Source organism: Populus nigra, chromosome 16, assembly GCF_951802175.1.
Source record: "Populus nigra chromosome 16, ddPopNigr1.1, whole genome shotgun sequence".
NCBI classification, from domain to species: domain Eukaryota; kingdom Viridiplantae; phylum Streptophyta; class Magnoliopsida; order Malpighiales; family Salicaceae; genus Populus; species Populus nigra.
Genome location: NC_084867.1, coordinates 8,366,636 through 8,388,771, shown reverse-complemented (window position 1 = coordinate 8,388,771; position 22,136 = coordinate 8,366,636). Strand labels below are relative to the sequence as shown.

General features: G+C 33.4%; 3 protein-coding genes across 4 annotated transcripts; 1 reads left to right on the top strand and 2 right to left on the bottom strand.

Annotated features, from left to right (window-relative positions):
• Window positions 1–4,385: 4,385 nt before the first annotated feature.
• Window positions 4,386–7,880, top strand: LOC133675480 (tRNase Z TRZ1). Of its 2 annotated transcripts, none has more exons than XM_062096873.1 (8): window positions 4,386–4,710; window positions 4,870–5,028; window positions 5,120–5,203; window positions 5,310–5,405; window positions 5,730–5,843; window positions 6,761–6,829; window positions 6,913–6,987; window positions 7,423–7,880. In XM_062096873.1, the coding sequence occupies exons 1-8, from the start codon at window positions 4,468–4,470 to the stop codon at window positions 7,495–7,497; spliced, it is 915 nt and encodes a 304-aa protein (XP_061952857.1). In that variant the 5' UTR covers window positions 4,386–4,467; the 3' UTR covers window positions 7,498–7,880. The 2 variants fall into 2 exon arrangements, with proteins under 2 accessions (XP_061952857.1, XP_061952858.1); XM_062096874.1 differs by having other exon boundaries at window positions 4,391–4,710; window positions 4,870–5,032; window positions 5,133–5,203.
• Window positions 7,881–8,523: 643 nt separating this feature from the next.
• Window positions 8,524–10,553, bottom strand: LOC133675321 (uncharacterized). The gene is made up of 2 exons (XM_062096666.1): window positions 10,412–10,553; window positions 8,524–10,047 (listed from the first exon to the last, which is right to left on the bottom strand). The coding sequence occupies exon 2, from the start codon at window positions 10,023–10,025 to the stop codon at window positions 8,832–8,834; it is 1,194 nt and encodes a 397-aa protein (XP_061952650.1). The 5' UTR covers window positions 10,026–10,047; window positions 10,412–10,553; the 3' UTR covers window positions 8,524–8,831.
• Window positions 10,554–16,333: 5,780 nt separating this feature from the next.
• On the bottom strand, window positions 16,334–21,658 carry LOC133675287 (probable aldehyde dehydrogenase). Its single transcript, XM_062096624.1, has 16 exons — window positions 21,481–21,658; window positions 21,322–21,401; window positions 21,131–21,234; window positions 20,985–21,052; window positions 20,849–20,906; window positions 20,598–20,711; window positions 20,176–20,259; window positions 19,831–19,935; window positions 19,615–19,728; window positions 18,989–19,120; window positions 18,801–18,890; window positions 18,521–18,610; window positions 18,137–18,346; window positions 16,895–17,005; window positions 16,678–16,757; window positions 16,334–16,594 (listed from the first exon to the last, which is right to left on the bottom strand). The coding sequence occupies exons 1-16, from the start codon at window positions 21,555–21,557 to the stop codon at window positions 16,456–16,458; spliced, it is 1,656 nt and encodes a 551-aa protein (XP_061952608.1). The 5' UTR covers window positions 21,558–21,658; the 3' UTR covers window positions 16,334–16,455.
• Between the last annotated feature and the right edge of the window lie 478 nt (window positions 21,659–22,136).

The following is a 22,136-nucleotide window of genomic DNA, read 5'->3' as shown; positions in this document are numbered from 1 at the left end:
ACCATACATGATTCTATATGGATATAATTAATATAATATACACACAACTAATTTTTTCCTATCAAATTCTCACCTCCAAATTTATTCATCATCCTCATCACTATCGTCGTCGTCATTGTCATCATCATTTTCTCCATCATCATCATCCCCTCCTGAGCCACTGTTTTCATCACCACCATGATAATTAATGTGATCAACAACACGATCTATTATGTTTTCATAATCATCATCAAGATATTCACTGAATATTTCATTAAAACATACATCTTCCATATTTATAATGCTAAAAAAATGAATAATGTTAAAAACCAGTTTTTCAAATCAAACACAATAACAAAAACCAACACATACATGGAAAAAATAAATGAATAATAACATACAAAAAATTGATTATTTACCTCTGTGTTTTTATTATGCTCTGAGGTGTAAATAATTCTTGTAGAAAAGTTGTTCCTTGGCAACAATAATTTATTAACTTAGCATTGCCTTATATAGAATATAGAGACATATGTAATTGATGAAATTGCAAGTGTATATCGACATCATGCCTGGTATGACTTTGATATTGTTGCTATTGTATGGAAAATTTCAATATAACAATAATTCTTTGCATTTGTTGTGATCTATTGTACATATTTTGTTCTTCAATAATTCATTCATTCAGAACTTTATTTGTCTATACCATTTATAAACATTTTAATTCATTTATCATGTCATGTCATGTCATTTTTATTTGTTTCTTGTGCAAGTTGCGTATAACATGTAATGCAATGTATGCATATGAAAAGGTTTTCTATCCCTTCAATTTGCCACAATTGATTACTTATTAAATTTCAGATCCTAGCTTTTGATTCATGTATCTTATGATATATGATTGATATTTTTTTAACATGTTTGATTTTTTGTATGTTTTGTCCTTTTCCTTACAATTAATTACATTCATATATAGTTTATATTTTGCTTTAAATCAATTTTGTTATTAAAAAAATATAATATTTTTATAACATTGTGCATATATCCAACTTTCTTATAATTGGATTACCTGCGTAGAATAATTCATAAGCCAAATTTGTTTCGTCACATAAAACTACACTCTTTATCCATATCATCAACTAGTGAAATTCAAAGCCAAATTTGTTTTGTCAAATAAAACTAAAAGTATTGTCTACATCATCAACCAATCTCGCGGGAAATTGAATAGTATTTTCCCAGAATTACTTAACAAGATCAAAATTCATCATATTCAACAATGATTAAATAACACCAAAGTTTTTAACTAAATTATTCTACCTTTCATAACTTGAACATAATAAATATTAATGTTCTATAACCTAACTGATTGTAACCGCCAATAATTGATAGATTCAAATGTTAAATTTATTTACACTCTTGAACTAACATAAAGGAATCATTATTTCATATCATCTTGAGAAAACTGCCACAATATTAATCTAAAATTTATATAAATGACATGAAATTTCAAAACATGTTAAATAACATTCTAAATAATATTACCAAAGAATAAATGAAATCATGCATTTGAGATCAATATATACCTCTCCGTCTAAGGTGTTTTACATCGTGTATACATTCTCTATTCCTTCTCAAACCTAGAAACTCAGTAGCAAACCCATGAAAATCATCTCCGATATTAACTCTTTCAATTGAGTAAAGCCCGCTCATAACCTCAAGAATACTATACCCTTTTCTATCTTTTCAAATAGATGTTGAATCATTATTATTTGACATGTTGTCAACCAATTGATCCCAACGTGACAATAGTTGTAACCCAATTCCATAATTCCTTTTTTTTTTCTCAGCTTGAACCTTAGAGCCTTCTCTTTCTTTTCTCTAGCCACCGTTGTGTGTATTGTTGTTGCTGGACATATTAACCCCTCTAACCATGTTACAAACATCATCAGTGAAATTTGGAATTCCATCCCCTTTCGAATCACCGCTTCCTTCTTTCAAATCAAGCTGTTTCACATTAGCATTTTGATTGCCATCAACACCAACATTATTATCACATAAAACTCCAGATGATGGTGCCCACACATACTCTTCAGTAGCAACAATGTTTGAGAACATTCTGTCAAACTTCATACGTAAAGACAATTCGATACCAGCTTGTCTAAACTTTTTTGCTCCTTTTTTTCCTACACAAAACAAATGAAATTATTTCATGCAACTTCAAATAATTTAGTAATTACTAAACTGAGATTTAAACAAATTAAAGATTAAGGATCATGACAATAACTTAAAGTTTTGCTTTTCACCGCTCATCATTAGCAGAAATTGTTCCTAATTCATTAGTCCAGCCTACACTAGTTTCAGAAATGAGCTTTGTCCATATCCTGTAATCCTTTTTGCAACCATCGCATTTGTTTTTCAATTGTGCCTTGGTGAATGCATGACTAATTTGTTCTTTGAAAACTGTCAACAAATATTTTCAACCAGCTTTGTTAAAATGAGTATTTGGTCTCATTTCCATGTCGATAGCCTTGATGCAAAGGTCACAAAAAGCATGTAACATTTCTTTAGTCCAAGCAACTTTATCCATAGTTTCAGGACCTTCCATTCATAGTTAGATAACATATTTGAAAGCAAACATAATGAATTATAACATGCTTAAAATTTGACTAATCTTGGATGAAAGTATAGTTAACATACAAGTATTCGAACAATCAATGTAGTAAACAACATTGAAATGAAAAGAAAAGGACTTCCAGTTTCAAACATGTAATGCAATATATAATGACATCAGCTAAAATTAATTACCATTCTATCAAAATTCTAGCCCTTCCATAAAACAAGCTACTTTAGCAAAAACATTACACATCACTTCTGCAAATCTTCATGAAAAATTGGTACCAAAATAAGAGATAAGGTATATTATGTATTTGTATTTGATATTAGTGATGCGTTGATTAACAAGGCAAGTGCCCTTTTGATCTAATATAACATGAGATAATTGTTGTAGTCCTTCACCAAGGTAATGAAAAAAATAAACAGACATCACAATTTCTTCAACCAAAACCCTTTATAGACCAAACATCGAATAGCTTGACTACAATTACTCTTTATGTTAGACCAAGAAATTGTTGATTCTTTCTTATAAACCCTCGTAGCCCAATTCTTAAATCTCGAAAGAGACCACTAATCATAGCATTTTGTAGCATCAAGTTCTAAAAGAATTAAAATGAAGCAGCATAGTTTTGGCCTAAAATGACAACAGTAAAATCAGAATTAACCATATTGTAAATGAGAACAATCAACAAAGTTTACAATATTGTCGAGATAGAAATGCAAATGACCCAGAAATACAGATGGTTAATTAACCTAATTCACAACACCCAATTTTTTTTTCATATTGGTATGCAAGCAATAAATGGTTGTAGTTAATTAATCTACCTCACAACACCATATATTCACAATATTGTAAACAACAACAATACACAACACCAAAACTTTAATTCATGTATTATTAAAAACAAGTAATTAGTTAAATATTTGTAGAAAAAGAAACACATACTCAATTTTACAACACCTTCTCTTTTTGTTCCTAAACAATTTTTCAGGATCAACTTGTTCTTATGCCTCCAAAACTAACTCAGATCTGCAAATAGATTCATCAACAACAAATATAAAATTGTGAGAAACAATAAAAAAAAATGGACTTCATTTTTTTTTGCAACTACAAAACAAGAAGATTCCATATCATGTATTAATTTTGGTATCGTTTGTGAAGAAGATAAGCACAGAAGATATACAAAACTGTTTACGGTGAAAGCAACAAAAAAATGAAAAAAAAACCTTTTTAAATAGATCAACAAGACCAAAAAAAATGAAAAGGCGTATCGAGTAGAAAAAAGAAAGGGAAATTATTTTTGACAGTAGAGGAGAGAAGATAGTTGGAGGAGACAAAGATCTCGAATTTTTTGTGAGAGAGACGAGGGATATAATCGGTCAAAAAACAATTACAAGGTATTTTTGCTGTAATTTTTCAGATGAATCGTTAAGGTTTTGGGAAGTTTGATATTCCAACGACTTTTTTTTTCTTCAGGGGATATGTGTTTTGTAGGTGAATCTTGAAAAATGAGATGAGTTGTTGTTGCAAAGCTCAATTTTCTTGTTTTTGTTCAATCACAAGTACAACCTCAATTCTTGATAGGTCCCACCAAAATAAAACTCGATTTTAACATAACCAAATGCATATTAATGTGACTTACTTTAACCTCATACGCAACAACACTATCAAACGGTATCTAAAGATCGTCTCTCTTAACTACCGTCCTTGTTTTTCGGTGTTATTTTACATATCTATAATTGAAAAATCAGTAGTTAAGGGACCTAATTAAGAATTTACATGTAGTTGGGGTACTAATCTAAGATTTGCCCAATAATTTAAACCCCTTGTTCTTCCCTTCTAGCTCGTGCTCCGTGGGGGATTTGTCCATAAGAGAAGAGATGGAAAGAAGAAAAGAAAGAGGAGAAGAGAACGAGAGTGATGATTCAGTTCGGGAAAAGAGAAAGGAAGAAGAGACGAAAAGAATAATTGAAGGGTACCCAGTGGAGGGATTGTCAATAGGAGGGCATGAAACTTGCATTATTTTCTCTTCTCTCAATATGGCTTTCGATATTGGTCGATGCCCACAACGCGCTATCTCACAGGACTTCCTTTTCATCTCTCATGCTCACATGGATCATATTGTCAGTTCTTTCTTTTCCTTCAATTTTTCTTTTTCAAGAAAGTTTCTCTCAATATAGCTCCTTTTTTTATCCTTCTGAAATGTTCTTGGTTCTGATTTCAATTTTTTTTTTTATATGTAATGTATTTGCAAGGGAATTGAATCCAAGCTTTTTTGTTAGGGAGGACTGCCTATGTATGTTGCCACCCGTGGCTTATACCGAATGAAGCCTCCAACAGTTGTTGTGCCCACTTGCATCAAAGAAACTGTCGAGCAACTCTTTGAGGTGCATAGGAGACTTGATGGATCAGAGCTTAAGCATCACCTTATCGCTCTCGATGTGGGTAATGTCTTGTGTCCTTAGCTGTATGTTTTAGTTTCCCCTGGTTACATACATTTGTTAGTAATTTTGACTCGTGTTGATAACATAGCTTGTAATTCTAGGACAAGAGTTTCATGTGAGAAAGGACCTTAAAGTAAGAGCATTCAAGACGTACCACGCAATTCAAAGTCAGGTTGCTCTTATATTTCTCTTAATTTTTAAGAAATATTCTTTTGGTTGAGCATCTAATTTTAGCCATGCTGAGTTCTTTGATTGGTACTCTACTTGAGGTATTGCAGGGTTATGTGGTTTACTCTGTGAAACAGAAACTTAAGCAGGAGTACCTTGGCCTTTCTGGGAATGAGATTAAAAGCTTGAAGTCATCAGGTGTTGAGGTTCGTATTTACAGTTACTGGACGGGAAGAAACATTTTTCTTTTCAACCAAATTCATAAAGCCTTAGTTCATTTTCCCCCTCCAAACTCCCCAACAGATGTTTTAAGTTTAACTTTAAGGCATTTCTCTCGCAAATTTTTAATCCAAGTCATGATGCATGTTTTTTATTATAACAACCCCTTTTTCTCTTCATGTTAAGAGGGGAGGATAGAGAGTAAATCACTGAGATTTAGGTTTTCATGATTGTGATTTTTGCATTTACTGCTATTATAGATTAGTTGCTCTTCTATATGTCATTCATCACCTGAAAAAGCTCATGGGCAGATTACAAACACTGTAACTTCTCCTGAGATCGCCTTTACTGGTGACACCATGTCAGACTTCATTATCGATGAAACCAATATTGATGTTTTGAGGGCCAAGGTTCTTGTTATGGAGGTACATCCCTTTTATTATTTCTTGATTTTGTTACTTGATATCTTTCTCATCTTCAACTCCTATGTTTATGAAGTGAACTTCCGCTTTTAAGTATAGTAATCATAAACGAGTAAAATCACATGCATTGTAAAAGTCTGCTTAGCTTACAGCTGGTAGCTGAATATTATTACCTTGATCACTTTCTTTTTGAGTTGGACTTTTCTGCTATCTATTGTATGTGTGGAGTTCATGCTGTGCCTTTAAGATTTTAGTTGGTGATTATAAGCTGCTAGTTTTCTCAACCATGTGTGTTTGGTTTGTGCATCTCCGAATCATTAGACCAAACAAGAATGAATGGCTTAAATGTTGGGAGACTTGATCATTTTCTTTTCTCATTTGCATGAACTTCAATAAGGCTAGTAATTATTGAAATGCCTCTGTGGGTGTCTTGCATGTGAGAAAATGATCAAAAGACTCATCAAATATAATTTTTTAAAATTCATATCTGCATAGTACTTGTTAAGGCTTGGTTGATTATTAATGAGATATTTTAAAGAATTGTGTTTTGTTTTCTAACTGCCAACTCTTAATGGCAAACTTCATGTTTACTTGCAAAGAATTTCAGAGAAACTTTTATGCATAAAGTGGCCCTAACATATTTTGTTTGAAATAAGAAAATGAAAACAATTAAGGAACAAAAGACGCATCAAAGTTAATTTTATTAAACTCGCATGTTTACTCCACACGGTGCTTGTTAAGCCTTAGTTTTGTTGATTATTACTGAAATAGTCTAACCTTTTGTTTATGAAACTGCCAACTCTAACTTGGCTAACATCATGGTGATTGGGAATAATTTTGATAAAAAATTTTTTGTTTTAGTTTGCATTTACATAAGACATATGGATGTTTATCATCTCATTGTCCCCTGTCTCGTGCAGAGCACCTTTGTTGATGGCACAGTAACAGTTGAGCATGCAAGAGATTATGGGCACACTCATCTATTTGAGGTAAAGTTATCTCTCTTCTTTATTGCCTGCAATGCATATCTTTTTAAGCTAGTAACATTATGTTTCTGATATACATCTTTCAGATAGTTAACTATGCAGACAAATTTCAGAACAAAGCAATCCTTCTAATTCATTTTTCAGCTCGTTACACAGTGAAGGTATATTTCTGATGGTTCCTTGTGCTTATTATGGGATATAGCTAGATGCCTTTATCCAAACTCTAGGAATAACCATTAAAGTAAAGAAAAGGGGCTCCAAGAAATGAGGAACTTTCACCCTTAAACAACGTCTTGTATTGCTTTGTGAAGTTGATTAAATGTTAGAATTTCAATCTCAAGCTGATGAAATTATCAGCTTTGTGCTTGGATATTGACCTATAGTTAGATAGCACCATTTGACTTGTAGGAATCGTTCACTTTTTCTTTCTTCTAGTTCTTCTATCTATATTCTAATGATGATTTCTTTGGAACGGACCAATTGATTAGATTGTGAATCTGACATTATTCGTTTCTCATTTGTTGTTTTACATGCAATGTTGTCGAGTGTTTTCAATCTTCCCAAGTAAATTGCTGATTTTCACTTGTGGTTACTAGGAAATCCAAGAAGCTGTACAAAGACTACCACAGCCTTTAGCTGGCCGAGTTTTTGCACTTACAGAAGGTTTTTGATGAGATGGATGAGAAAAGAAGTTGAGAAAGCATATTTCTTGGTGTATTTTGTCACACCGCAAACTCATGCCAGGATTCCTGGCTTTCATTCACACTCTTCAAAAGAATCTATTTAGGTGATAGGCAGGGCTTCTATTATTTTCTTACCCAAAGCTTTCATTTAATGAGGGATGTTGTCTCGTTGTAGAATTTTTGTATCCCTCTAAACGCAAGAATAGCTGTCTCATGTTGTTAGCTCACTGAAAGCTGGCATTCGATTTTTTTTTTTTTTAAATCATCTCATGCGCCACTGACTGAGATTCATGGTGCCCTCTCTTGTACCCATTTCTCTATTGGGTTTTGTTACAATTGAATGCCTATTAGATTGATGAAATTGCAGCTTAGTTAAACAGTCTCACACAAATCTTGTTTTCACTTTCGCGAATTATGTCAAATTTGAAAAAAAATGCGCATTGCATCCCATTTTTCAATGGTGGTTTTCTCAACAATTTCAGTGATGTGTTTCCAGCACTAATGTCTTTTACTTTGTTCGCATCAATTGTAATTTTTGTCCGGTAGTTTGACTGACTTGATGCTATTGTCAACTTGCGTCTCAAACAAACGCATGGGGTATGTGCTGCAGTCCTCAAAATCTCAAATATCAACAAGTACTAATTTACACCTGAACTTTTCTTCCGATGGTACACCTATTTTCACCAAGAAAAATGAATACGAGGCTGATAGCCAATGGATTTGCCATAGAGATGCTGCTTGGTTACCAGTGGTCGAGCCCCATCTGACCAAGGAACATTAGTGGAATCTGAAATTCATATAGAAATCTAAATCTTTTTTTTCGATGAATAATGAGTAGTGTAGAAGCATCGATATAAAATAAACTGATTCATGAATATGCATGGTAACATACCTAATACAGGTCCTGAGACAAAGGGTTTAACAAGCGGAAGATTAGATCCAAGCCTGGGACCTGGCACTCAAAAATTTTCAACGAAAGCTGATACTTAAAAGCCTCGGGAAACCAATGAAACGTGGGCAAACTAAAATTTTACATTCATCTTATGAGCTAATACATGCCCACATTTTGTCACCCATCTGAAATAGGTGAGCCACGAATTGACCACACAGAAATTCGCAAACAGGGTAACACAAAAAATTTGATTTAAGCTGTTCAAGGCAATCACTAGCTGCTCTGTCTACCAGAAGATGATAAACACCGAAGACAAAATTTTGGTCCCAAAATCATAAAAATACAAGAGACGTTAGTATTAACCCCGCTTAAATCCAAAATGAAGGCGAAATTACATCGATTGTAGAACAGTAATCGTTTTACCAAGTTCCTAAATCTGCTCACCTTTACTTTGGGTTCTCAAATTCTCAATGACATTTGCTACAGTGCAACTGAGTTTAGCTTCTGAGGCTAGAGAAGCAGCAAATCCCCCAATAGAATTCAGTTCTTCATGGAAGCCAGGATGCAACACCAGTGAGGAGAAGTTTTCATCCAGCACTAAACCAAGACATCTGACAATATCTTCAAGTTTAGGAACCCAATCACAGGCCTTTAGACCCAATGCAGATGAAGCCTTTGGACAGGGACCTGCCTGAGGAAACATCTCATACTTCCTGAGCCATTTCCCCAAATACCTAATCAAACTCATCATCTCTTTACCATTCAGTTTACTAATTGCAGATGTCAATATCGCTTCATCAACAATTGGCGATGCCAATAAATAATGCAAACAAAGCTCAGATGTTAAGAACCCATCATGTGCAAGCATAAGCAATATTGAAGCATCTTTGGCTATTTGTGATTTCTTTTCCGATAGATTCTTATCGGTTGCCATCTCAATAGCTAACAGTGCCTGGCTCTCCCATTCCTTCCTCACATTCACCATGCAACTGTAAGCATCCTTCGAAGGACAAAGAAAATATTTCAAAATGGAAAGCAACTCAGACAATCCAAAATCCGAAGCGTATTGAATGGTCAGGGAAAGCAAGTCAGACCTTTTTTTCATCACAAGACTCATGACCAAATCCGAATATGAAGAGTGATCCACAATCCGATTAACAATCAAAGTCTCCACCAAATCCCAGATCTCCAAACTAATACACGCTTTCATAACCAAACCAGCCACATCTCTACCCATCGAAAAACCAACCTTCTCAATCAACACACGAGTATAAGCAGCATCAGAGGAATCAATCCCCACTGCAATACCAGCCTTGTGCCCAATTTTCTCAAGAAATGGAATAAGAATTTCAAAGAAGCCATCCTTGTTAAAATTACTGTGATCCTTGAGCTTCCGCTTTAGCTTAGTGTAGAATTTCTTTCCAGAATCAATGAGTTGGGAATCAGATTGTGAGAGTTGCCATCCAGTAACAGGATTGGCAAGTGATGTGGCATCCAGGTTCTCAAGTGCTGGCTTCAGATTGGAGAAAATATCATCTGTGTTTAAAATTATTGGGTATTCAGATTGGGAGACAACATGGTCAGAATCAGCCGAGGCCTTTGTGATCACTTGGAGCAAAGACATGATGACAAGAAATTCACAAAACCTGTGAAAGAAGCAGTATATAATCTTAGAAACTAATCCGAAAGTATATAAAATTCACAAGAACTTCTATGCCAACATTAATTTTTACGAAATTCTGACAACCAAAGAATATATCACAATGGGAACAAAAAAGAGACCCATGAATCGTTATGGTAGCTTAAGGCGATATGAAACAAAACAACGTTAGAAAAAGAAAAGAGACCCATGAATCGTTATGGTAGCTTAAGGCGATATGAAACAAAACAACGTTAGAAAAAGAAAAGAGACCCATGATTGATTCAGATTGATTAAACAAAAAATCTGTATATCATATCATCATCAGAAGGCAAAACGTTAGTGAATAGAAAAGAGAAGGGAAAGCAAACCTGAAGAGAGCAGCAGTGTTGGAGCGGCTATTGCGGGGAATTCAGTGAAGTGAGTATAAGTTTGGATGCTAGGGTTTTAGGCTTAAGAGGTTTTTCATTAGTGGCTCTCTCCCAGGCTTCTCAGACCCGGTTCAGACATTGAACCGGGTTAACATTTCACAAATAAGATGCTCTTATTTGTGAATGAAAGAACAAATAATAATAATAATAATTACTGAAAATCCCCTTATAATATATTTTTTAGTGTGGAGAAATTGTTTTGGAGTTAGATGGATACAAAAAAAAATATTTTATTAATTTTTTATAAGAGGGTTTTATTAATTATCTAAAACAATTGGAGTTGAATTAAAAAAAAATCACCACCATCCTAGCATAGATTTGTCTCCTTTGTTGTCCATAATTCACAAAATAATTAAATAAATAAGCATATTTATTTAGTTTATAATCATGTAAGAACATGATAAATTTACAATTATAGACAAAGACTAAATCATGCTTAAAAGATTAAAACTATCTTATTATCAATGAGATTTTCTATGATAATCTTTTTTTATAAATAAATTAAATTTATGAAAAGTATTGTAAAATGTATTATTTTTAAATTATTTTCTATCTTTTAATACAATAATTCTGTATATGTTATACTTTGTCTAGATAACAAAACGTATTAAGATCACTTATATTATAATATATACCAAGTAATCTATATTTTAATTATTATCATCAAAATATAAACTATATAATATTTACTTGTAAATTATATTATATTTATCACAATAATGATTATAAGGATAGGTTATATATGTTGATAACAGCATAAATATTATTAGCACGTTCAATTTATATTTAAAGAAAATTATTAAAAAATATATTTGATTTTTATTGTTTGTATAATTGATGGTATTTAATTATACATGAGAACATTTTATATAAAAGTTGATTTAGTCGCCTCATAATTTTAAGGAATAGGATTAAGTTTATTTCCCGTAACAAGATATTTTCAATTTTATTTATTAAAATATAATTTTTTTAGAATATTAGCTTCAAGTTTTTAGAGAGAGAGAGAGAGAGAGAGAGAGAGGGAGAGAGAGAGAGAGAGAGGAGGAGGAGAAGAAGAAGGTAAATGCAGCCATAATATTTTCGAAGCCAAGCAAATTGATAAGAAATCATTGCTCCCTCCTGGCTTTAAGAAAAACTAATTGGAATAGCATAATGCCAAATGTTTTATATCAAAGTTTGTTTTTTGATTTAATTCTTTTGCATTTATTTATTTGCGATCGTTTTTTATGATTTATTTCCACAAGCTTGATGTCGATTTCTTAGGGGAAAAACAATTCTACCATTTTTCTTGGGCTTAATTTTGCATTTGTGTTGTTCGGATTTTTCAATTTTTCAAGGGATTGAAAATCAAGGGATTGTTATCAATAAATAAGGCAAAAATCAGTACTTAAAAAAAAAAAGAAAAAAGCTACAAAATTCAATGGGAGGAGAGAGGAAAAATGAAGAAGAAAAAATAGAAAAGAAAACTCGTTGAAAACACCATCAAATAACACAAATATCGACATACACCATCTATAATTGAAGATAGTGTTAAGAAGCTTTTAAGGACACCAAGGATGATCGATTTTGGAGGCCAAATGACTTTGCACTTGTCGTCAAAACATGGCAAGTCCTCCCACATGTTAGTGTGTATTCGACACGCGTTGACTATTTTTTGACTCCTTCGATAAGTTTGGTCCTTGATTGTATAGGATCTCTTCAGGTAAGTCCAAAATTGCATCCCACCTTAGTCTAAACCATTTTCTTTCAATTTAATCTCTTATTATCTAATATCTCTTGAATTTAGACTCGAATTCAATTCGACCCAAGCCTAGTGTAGGATGAGCCGAGGAGAGAAAATGGACAAGGAAGAAAAAAATGAAAGATAACCGTCTAGGCTAATGCATTTTGATTTTCCTCATTACTCGGGTCACGATTTTTTCTTTTAACCCAAGTTAACTATGGAGTAATTTGTCTCGTCTCTGCCTCAAAATCTAAATAAGAAAATATGTCATGGTATTTTTTTTAAGTCAACCCACAATTTAATCGATGATCCAAGTTGTCTTTGATCCCATCAAATTGATTTGGTCATGTCAGGTCAACTCCCTCATTATTAATTTGAAGCTTGACTTATACAAATAATCAAGTCGAGAGGTTTCAAGCTTATTTTGTTACGTTTAAGATAACAATGTTGATTAAGATTTTTAGCAAATAGATTTGTTTTTACTCATATTAGGTCTCAACTGAGTCTTGTTTGTATATTATAAGATTGCAACTAAAGTTTATTAAAAAAAACTTGCAATAATGTTATTGACAACTTAAATCCATATCCAAAGTTAAGCAACAAGACTAGTTTTATGCTATTTCAGCCCCTTTAATTCAAATTAATTTGTTCACCAAAATATGTCATAATTTGTTATGTTGAGTTTTGTTTAGATGAATTGAGAAAAGATAATAATGGTAGAGGCCCAAAGGGTATAAAATAAAAAAGAAGAAAAAGTGGTGACACAATACTTAGCTTCACTTCATGTAAGAACACTTGTATTCTAATCCTACAAAGAAGTCATTATGACCATAAATAAACATCCTCAAACTAGACACTCTAGGCATGAACTTTAAAGATCTAAAAGAAAAACATTAGCAAGTCTCAATCATAAGAGTGGCTATCACCATTGACCCTCATCTGATTCTCACTTATATACTCCTTTTCATAAAAGACCTTAATACTTAGTTATGAAATGAGCTTCTAAAAATGAATGTTGTCCCTACTAAATGAGAGATTTTCACTTTAAAATTGAGTATTGCATGTCCATCTTTCTAAGAATTGCTTATTCAAGAAGGTAAATTTAAACAACAATGATGGACTTAGACCTAAAAGAACACTTACAAAATGTATGAAGTAGCTCGAAACTTGTAACACAAAATAATAGTGCTACGTACAAAATATTTTCATTGACATTTTGTGGGTCTGCTCAAGCATGGTACTATAACTTAGAGCCCGATTATGTCCTCAATTTTTATGATCTATGTGCTAAAATCATATCTCACTTAAACACAAGTATACCAGTCAAAATGAGCATAACAAATCTTTTTATTATCACATAACGAGAAAATGAAAACACAATAGTATATCTTAAAATATTTAACAAAGAAACGCTTAATATGGAGAGTCTTCTCGAACTTGTTGCCATTGAAGTTTTGATTAACAAGGTCTACAACTATTCTCTATGGAAATGAAGGCAACTATTATGTACAAGCTTCTCGACTGAACTCTTTTTAAAGTTAAACAAGCAATGAAAAGTCACATTTGCATAGAGAAAACGAGTGTGACCAAGGAAAAATATCATTCCAAAAATAAAGAGCAAAATCTCATAAGCGTCATTAGTCTACTGACAGCTTTAGAGCATCCAAAAGGAACTTGAAAGAGTCCAATAATGATTAACTAACATTTCTTGAACTCATAACCATACCTTTGATCACCATACATACTGAGATATTGATTTTCATAAAAAGAAAATAATTTTTACAATATCTCCCTCCTATAAAGAGTTATGCTAACACACAAGATCCCAATACATTTTCTCTTTCATCACAATAATAGGCATGATATTGAGAATTGTTTTACCCTAAAAAAATATAAAGATTGATCATTAATGGTTACCTCTAATAGTTTATAAAGAAAAAAAATGCAACTCAAACAAAAAAAAGGAAAGAGGCCATTGTATCCTATAATGTGTTGCTTGATATTGTATAATTTTCAAGAATTATACCTCTACTAACCTAAGAAAATATTTTGAACTTTTTTATATATAAGAAAGAAGCAATATCATCTCTCGAGTTATCTTTATGTGTTTTTCTTATGGTAATACTTACCTTCGTTGGAGGAATGATATCTTCATTCCTCCAACGAAATCTCCATTTCTATAATGAAATCTCTATATCTTCAAATGAAGTGTCCATATCTTTATACAATGACCTCCCTGAAATAACATTCATAATAAAAAAAAAATTACCATATAAATGGCCTTTATGAAAACTCATCATTATTATCCATTGGACATACTTTTAATTTGGATATAAGAAAAATTCTCTAAAATGCAAGCATTCTCAAAGACTAGGTGGGCAATTGAGGGTAAAGGCCCAATCAAGCTCAAAATAAAAATAAAAATAAAAATAAAAAGGAAAGAAAGAGAAAGGGAGCGAGAAAAAGCATAAATAGACCCAAACATGCCTTACCATGCATAAAATAAAAAAGAGAAAAAGAGAAAAAAGAAAGAAAAAAGGTTTAACTAAGCCTAAGTTTTTGCCCAACCAAGCCCTCTCTTGACCTGGCTGAGCCTAAAAGAGAAAAAAAATTAAAAGATAAGGCTAGCGTGTCATAAGAAAACAAATGAATTCAAGTGTGAAAATCGAGGGGATGAGAGAGAAAAATAAAGAAAGAATAGGTTTCTAGAGTATCATCGTGACTTTGCTATGTGTATGCATCATACCATTGAAAGGAGTTTGTTGAGATGATTTCAACAATATCAAGAAAGACTATTATTAGAGCTAAGATGGAGCCATACACCACCAATTGGCAACAACCTTCCATACATGCTAACACACCCTTTTTTTTTTTCATTTAAGTTCATAATTCTCCAATGACTCTTTAACTCAGTACTAAAATTTAGTCAAACCAAGCCCAGTGAAAGCCCAACCAAGGAGAAAAGAAGGAAAGAGAAAAGAGAGAAAAAATAGCCCAACCAACCCCCCAAATGTAGCCCAACCAAACCTAACAAAGAAGAGAAGAAAACATTATCATACTCGTGTTTGTCTTACTTTAACCCCCTACTGTTTTTACAAAGCACCAACTTATTTCTTCTTACACTTTGTTAGTATGGGTGCATAATTATTAGTGTCAGTGCCAAACTTTTTCACCTACTACTAGTATGACGCTTACCTTGTCCAGTATAGTACCTACATGAATAGCTCGTTTTATAGGCTATTTGGGTAGTAAAGACAATTTTTCTTAATGACTAAATCCTGCACAACATAACTGCAACTTTACTCTCCACAATGTAATTTTATGTTACCTAAGGTGTATAAATATCTCAAATAACCAAGTAACATCACACAAACCACAATACAATACCATACACAATAATCACAACACATACTTTATGTTCCCTTTTTATATATTATTTTCCTACTATAATTTACTAACTTATGTATCAGAGAGTCTTTGCTATGATAAGAGATTTGATTTACAGGAGTTCATGAGCCACAAGCCTAACAAAAAAAAAATTCCAAAACCTATCACACCAATTGTGAAAAAAAACACAAGTTTAATTTGAAGTTTTTTTACTCGATCAATTAATAATCTACAAAAAAAAAACCCTAAACAAAATAAACTTTAAGCTGAAGCCTCAAACCCCGAGCCTCAAGCCTTAAACCTAATGCCCCAAGTCTCAAACCTTAGACCTTAAGTCCCAAGCCTTAGGCCTAGAGGCCTTAAGCTTCAAGCTTTAGATCTTTGATTCTAGATCTTGAGATTGAGTTAGAATTTGTTTAAATTTGTTGTAAAATAATTTTTAAACCTAAAAATATTATTTTTGATCCAAAACATGAATAATTTTTAGACCCATAAATATTATTTGTTATGTAACCTATGATTTAACGGTCTAAAGTAAGCAGCGTCAAAGGATGTAGCGTGGTGACAAAGGGTTTAAGACCTGCACAGCAGGTCTCGAGTTTGAGTCAGGGCGTGCACCTCTTGTAAGAGCCTGGGACAGCCCGGGTTTTACTCACTCACCTGAGCCCACAAAGTGCGCTTTCCAGGGGGTGGGGTTTCCTCGAATCCAAAAAAAAAAAAAAAACAAAGGTCTAAACAATCTTTTCTTTAACTTGTCACAAAATTTCACTTTATTTCAAGACTAGAGAAAATTCTGATTGGTTCAAGGATACATGCAATAATTTTCTGTATGCAATCAAGTATTGCAGCCTTTCTTTCTAGTCAAAACAACTCCTTAAGTACTCGGTGGAATTTCCCAAAGCTTTGGAAGGGGACCAAAATCATATATCACTTCTCTATGGCAAGACCAAACAAGTTTTATTGCTTCTGGGGTGCCAATCCCGGCACCTCTCGGGTCTCCAGCCGGTCCAAACCTGCCACACATCATTGTATTTTTGACATTTATAAGCAGTTCAGCTTACTTGAACAACAAAACTACTCTGATTCGATATCCTACCAATGATTCTGTGGAGCTCCAGTTGTTCTTGCTCTTAATCCAGCATAAGTAGTCCCATTCACCGTTTTGCCAATAACTTCCTGGATATACATGTAGTCAATAAACCAACTGAAAGTGAGTAATTAGATTTATCATTTAGGGAAACATTAAACTTCAATAGCAAATTCACTATTGGGAGTGGGGTGGGGTGTGAGGCAAAGATGTTTTCGAGTCTTGCCTGAAGAAACAGAACATCATTTGAAACTACAGCGGCTGTTAAATGAGCATGCATTCTCTCCAAAGCATCCAAAACCATTGGGAGTTGATCTTTCTTGTATTCAGTAATAACCTGGAATCAAATAGAAATGGATCCATCATGTTGATAGAACTTATCTTCTTGTAAAAATACACTCACATATTTACTAGAGAAGAAAATCAAGTGTCATATCTCAGTAGCATGAAGCGCACAGATATTTCTCTACTACGATGTCGTATCTCAGTAGCATGAAGCACACAGATATTTCTCTAATAATATCTCTCCATATTAGATGCATAGATACACTACCTGATGTGAATCGAATACTTCAAATATGTAATGGAAAGAAATTGGCAGATGCATAATACTTATTGAAGTTAAGCTAATATGAATAGCAACCTCGATATATTTAATAATTCAGAAACAAAATGCCATATTCCATGCACAATGACAAGAAAAAAATGTTTTTATCAGTTATCCGACTCCTTGCCATATCATATCTTAAACTCATGAAAGTAAATGTCACTTCTGTACTGATCATATTTGTATCCGAACGCTATATCCATGCTTCCTGGGTACCACAACATTGGATTGCATGGGGGTGAATAACAAAACCTTTTAATATCAAGTCACTCATAATATACCTTCACAAGGAACAGGTATGAACAACAGTTTTCCAAACCCTGGTTTGTTATTTAATAGTTACATGAATTACACATATCACAGGATCCTTAGGCAAGCACAAGTAACCTGGCAGTAGTTCCCCATAAAAGTCAGACTATTTTCAAACCATATGGCACAGGCAGTAAACCACAATTTTCCACCCCGTCATTTTATATTTTATAGTTATATTAATCCCGTATTTTTGTCTGTAAAAGATGGCTTAGAGGTGAGCAGCAGATAATCCATGTCCTATTTCCTGGTAGTTCCCCATAAAAGTCATAGGCTGTTTCCTCTCAACTAAATAAGATATACAAATTAACACAATTTAAATTATCTCACTACCAGTTTCATATGGACCCCTCATCACCAACTTACAGGTCACAGAATAATATTAACCTTATGGTAAAACTTTGAAAACAAATTTCAATTAGAAGGCTTGGTCAGGTTTCATCAGCACACTTCTCCATCTTTGCTATGAGAAATAGCCCTCATAAGAAATATTTAGTAAGAGGTACAATAAAGCTAGAAGCATGACAATTGAAAAAAGAATTCTCCGTTTACCTGGAATGGTCCAAAAATTTCTCTTGTTACAAGCTCATAATTTTTGGCCCTTAAAATTTCTTCAAGAGGAACATAAATGGCTGTTGGTTTGAGAGCGCCATATATGGAAGGAATGGAATGATTCTCCAGAGGTTTTCCACCAAAAAGCAGCTTCGAACCTGGAATCTGAAGTAATTTATTCATATGGTCTAGCATTGCTTCAGTTGTTAACTGCAACAAGTGAACAGAAAAACCTGCAGTTAGCATATTGAATCATGATATTATGAGTAAGATCAACAAGCTATAACTCAGTTATTAAATAATTTTGGCTAACTGATGAAAAGTATGGAAAGAAGAAACCATATGTGAACCTAACACCATTCTATAAATAAAATCCATACTTACAGTGAGAACAGGGCCAATAGTTAGATCCTCTAATTTCCTTCTCTCTGCGAGATCCTTCATTTTGGATATGAGTGAAGTAGCAGACCAGTTCTACACCAGTGCACATGCATATTAATAGAAAGAAAAGAAAAGAAAAGAACCAAATGTCAAGGTACTGAATTAAGATAGTGGCAGCAAAGCTACACAAATGGTAAAAGGTAGATTTACTTATAATAACTCAGCCATCATGATACAAACGAGTGGCGTACTAGACCAAACATAGAAACCTAAAGCAGCTAACCTCATGCATGAATAGAATTGACTGTGCAGAGCACTTCTGACCGCTGCATGCATATGCATCCTGGTCACAAACCCAAGCAATGTAATCTACCTGCACTCAGAAACCGAAAGAGATGATTTGAAATCAGCCTTGATCCACAAAAAAATTATTGTTGAAAGTAAATAATATTTGCAAGAAACTACAGATACCTCATTAACATCTGGTCCTAAAATTTTCCAGTCAAATCCAGCATCTTCCAATTTAATCCGACCCTTCAAGTCAACAGCCAACTTTTCTGCAACTTTTGAGCTACCGGTGAAGAGGGTCATTTGTGGATTTGCCTATAAGAGTTACATAGAGACATCTATTAAAAAAATTGAGATTTTTCCTGAATTCGTTATTGTGAAAATTTTAATCACCAGGACAGATCCACAAATATCTATCATCATCTGTTATTGTACAATGTCTGATAAAACTATCATCATGTACATTTGTGCCTCCACCACACTTCCAATGCCTTAATTCCACAATAAATAATCATAGAATAAGATACAGACAAAAACTTTGGCTTCAAGAAACTCTTCCAATTTCCAGTTTAGTAATGACAACAATATTTAATTATGATACAACACAGGAGGGAAGAATAGAAATGCAATTTCTCCACGGCATAGAACAATTTCACCAGAAAAGTCGGACCTAATAGGTTAAACAAAAATATATGAACTAAACTAAGTAAAGGAAAGTGCATTATGCTACATCAAAAATGTCTTGGATGATATTAACAGTAACTGTTCAAAGAAGAAGAAAAGGCCTGGTCATATCCTATAGAACCAACCTCCAACAAAAGCTTGTTCATCGTCTTCCCATCAGAATTTATGAAGTCAACATCACTCAAAGGCATTCCACAGTGATGAAGTAGGCGTATCATTTGCTCCATAACAATGCACACCTAAGAAATGTATCAGGTCATGAAGTCATAATCTGCACAAAAACACCTCAAAATGGAAAGTGGAAACAAAACAACAATTGTACATATCTTCAACTATCATACCTTGCTATCAACTTTAAGAATGGGTTTGTTGCCCATATATAACGCACCCATCAACTGAAGTAGAGGAATCTCTAGTGGGAAATTGAACGGAGTAATAATTGCAACCTGCATACAAATTATTTCATACATGTGAATGGTGAACTGAGTGCATTTAAAAAAAAAAGAATTTAAAAAATATCCAACTGCTCTCTTATAAATTTTTGCATGCATTAACTGATTGCATATTGAGTAACTTAAGCTAGACTAAAGATCAGATGGAATAAACTGGTTGAGAAATAATTTGATCCCTTATTGATCTCCAAATTGTTATATTTAACTGAAAAATATGGCACATGAAGTACTTACAGGACCGTAAGGCCACCGGAAACCATGACTTTGCTGTCCAAGATGATTTCCTGGCACTGCAAAAGACCTTGCCAGGAAACGAACCTGTGACATGCAGAGAAATGTTTTTGAAGGAAAGTCAGCAAAACATTGCAAATAATATCTTCAAAAAAGAAAAAGAACATGTAGGATAGAAAATATCTTATAAATGGACCATTTGAATCAAGAAAATGTGAATTGTTATTAGCTGTAGAGTGCAGGAGAGGGAGCTATGCATGCAGAAAAAATTCTCAAATAGAATGATCAATACCACACCCATTCATCTCAAATGGGAAACAAAGCATAATAAATCATATTCTAGGTAATTCAATACCAATATGCCATTCAGCAGGAATTTACCTTTCTGAGGCAATTGTTGTTTAGAAAAGTTTGTCTTAACTTACCTGATCACCTGAGAAATTCTCCAGAAATTTTTGAGTAACTTGCACTTCACCAAGAGCTTGCTGGTAACTCTTAGGAGCGACCCTTTGAATTAACCTGGTAAAGAAATCAGAAACCTGAAATAATCACAAAAGGGATTACATCAACATTGATAAAGAAAATTAAACAAAAAAAGAATCAGTAATAGAATTTCCAATTGAAAAGCATTAAAAAGAAGAATGAAGACATCGTTCTTTGACTCAGAACAATTAACCTTTGGAACCGAAAGCATGCGGGCTGCCTTGGCAGTTATGTCTCCATATAAAAGATACCTGCCAAAAATGGTCATCAAGTTTCCATTTCCAAGGAACAAATCATGATATAGTCTATCAACAATACATAGAAAAAACCTCTCTGGTGATTTAAAGGGATTGTGCAGTCCATGCTTCGGACACTTCGACAAACTCTCTACAAATGGCTGCATAATAATTATCCCAACAGTTCAGTAGAAATGAAGGCCAAACATATTAAAAGGATGTTTGTGACACACGCATACCTGAGTTCCAGTTTCATCTACCTCAGCAATTTTAATGAATGGTTCTCCATTTAAAGGATCCACAATTGTATTCCAGGTTGAAGATCCTATCCATTTACCCTGCACTATTATACCAAAAAAAAAACATTTTCATTCATTCTTCAATCATCATTTCCTCCAAAACTTGAGAATCTATTTTAGCTAGTACGTACCCAAGTTGTGTACTTTAGCAGGTTGAGAGCCAGAAATACCTTCAGCATCTACTGTTGCAAAAGGTAAGGAATGAACAGATCTGCAACAACAGATTCCCCCCTCATTTAAACAATTGTTACAAAATCCTCAATTCAAAAACAAAACAAAACAAAGGACACCTTGAGAGATTGAATGAGCCAAGCCAATTTCTTGTAGCCTTTTGGGATGCTCTGCATACTAGGAATCCATACATCATCCTGCTCTTTTGGTAAGAATGGTCCGTCTTCTCTCAACGCCTTGTTACGGCTGTTGCTTTTATAAGTTTTTTTTTTGTGGTAATCTGGAACTTTTTTAGCCGCTCTGCCTGTCACTTTCTAATGCCACTTTCTTTGTTTTTTTTGGAAAGATTAGATTAGTCCCCAATTATTCATAGTTATTCTACTGAGTCCTCTGACTTTTTTACTTTATCAATTAGATCCCCATATGTATAGCTTTTCTCCAATTACATCCTTCTGTTAAAATAATTGGAATTAACGTTAAACAGTGCACATGCTTGTTTTCCTTACTCAAACTAAATTCCTTTTTTTTCAAAAGAAATGGTATTTTACTCTTTCATATCTAATATCAAATCAATTACCCAATTAATTATTAGTTTGGTCAGAAAATCCTCAGAATATTTTGGTTTTTAATAAGTGATTAATCTCAATATTTCAATTCTTCTTCAATGCCAAAATTCACATTCACAGTTTTTTTTTATATCTAGGGCATGGGTATTTTCATACCTAAGAGTTGATAGAAATTAAGGTAAGTTAATGCACTACATAATGTTGTCTCC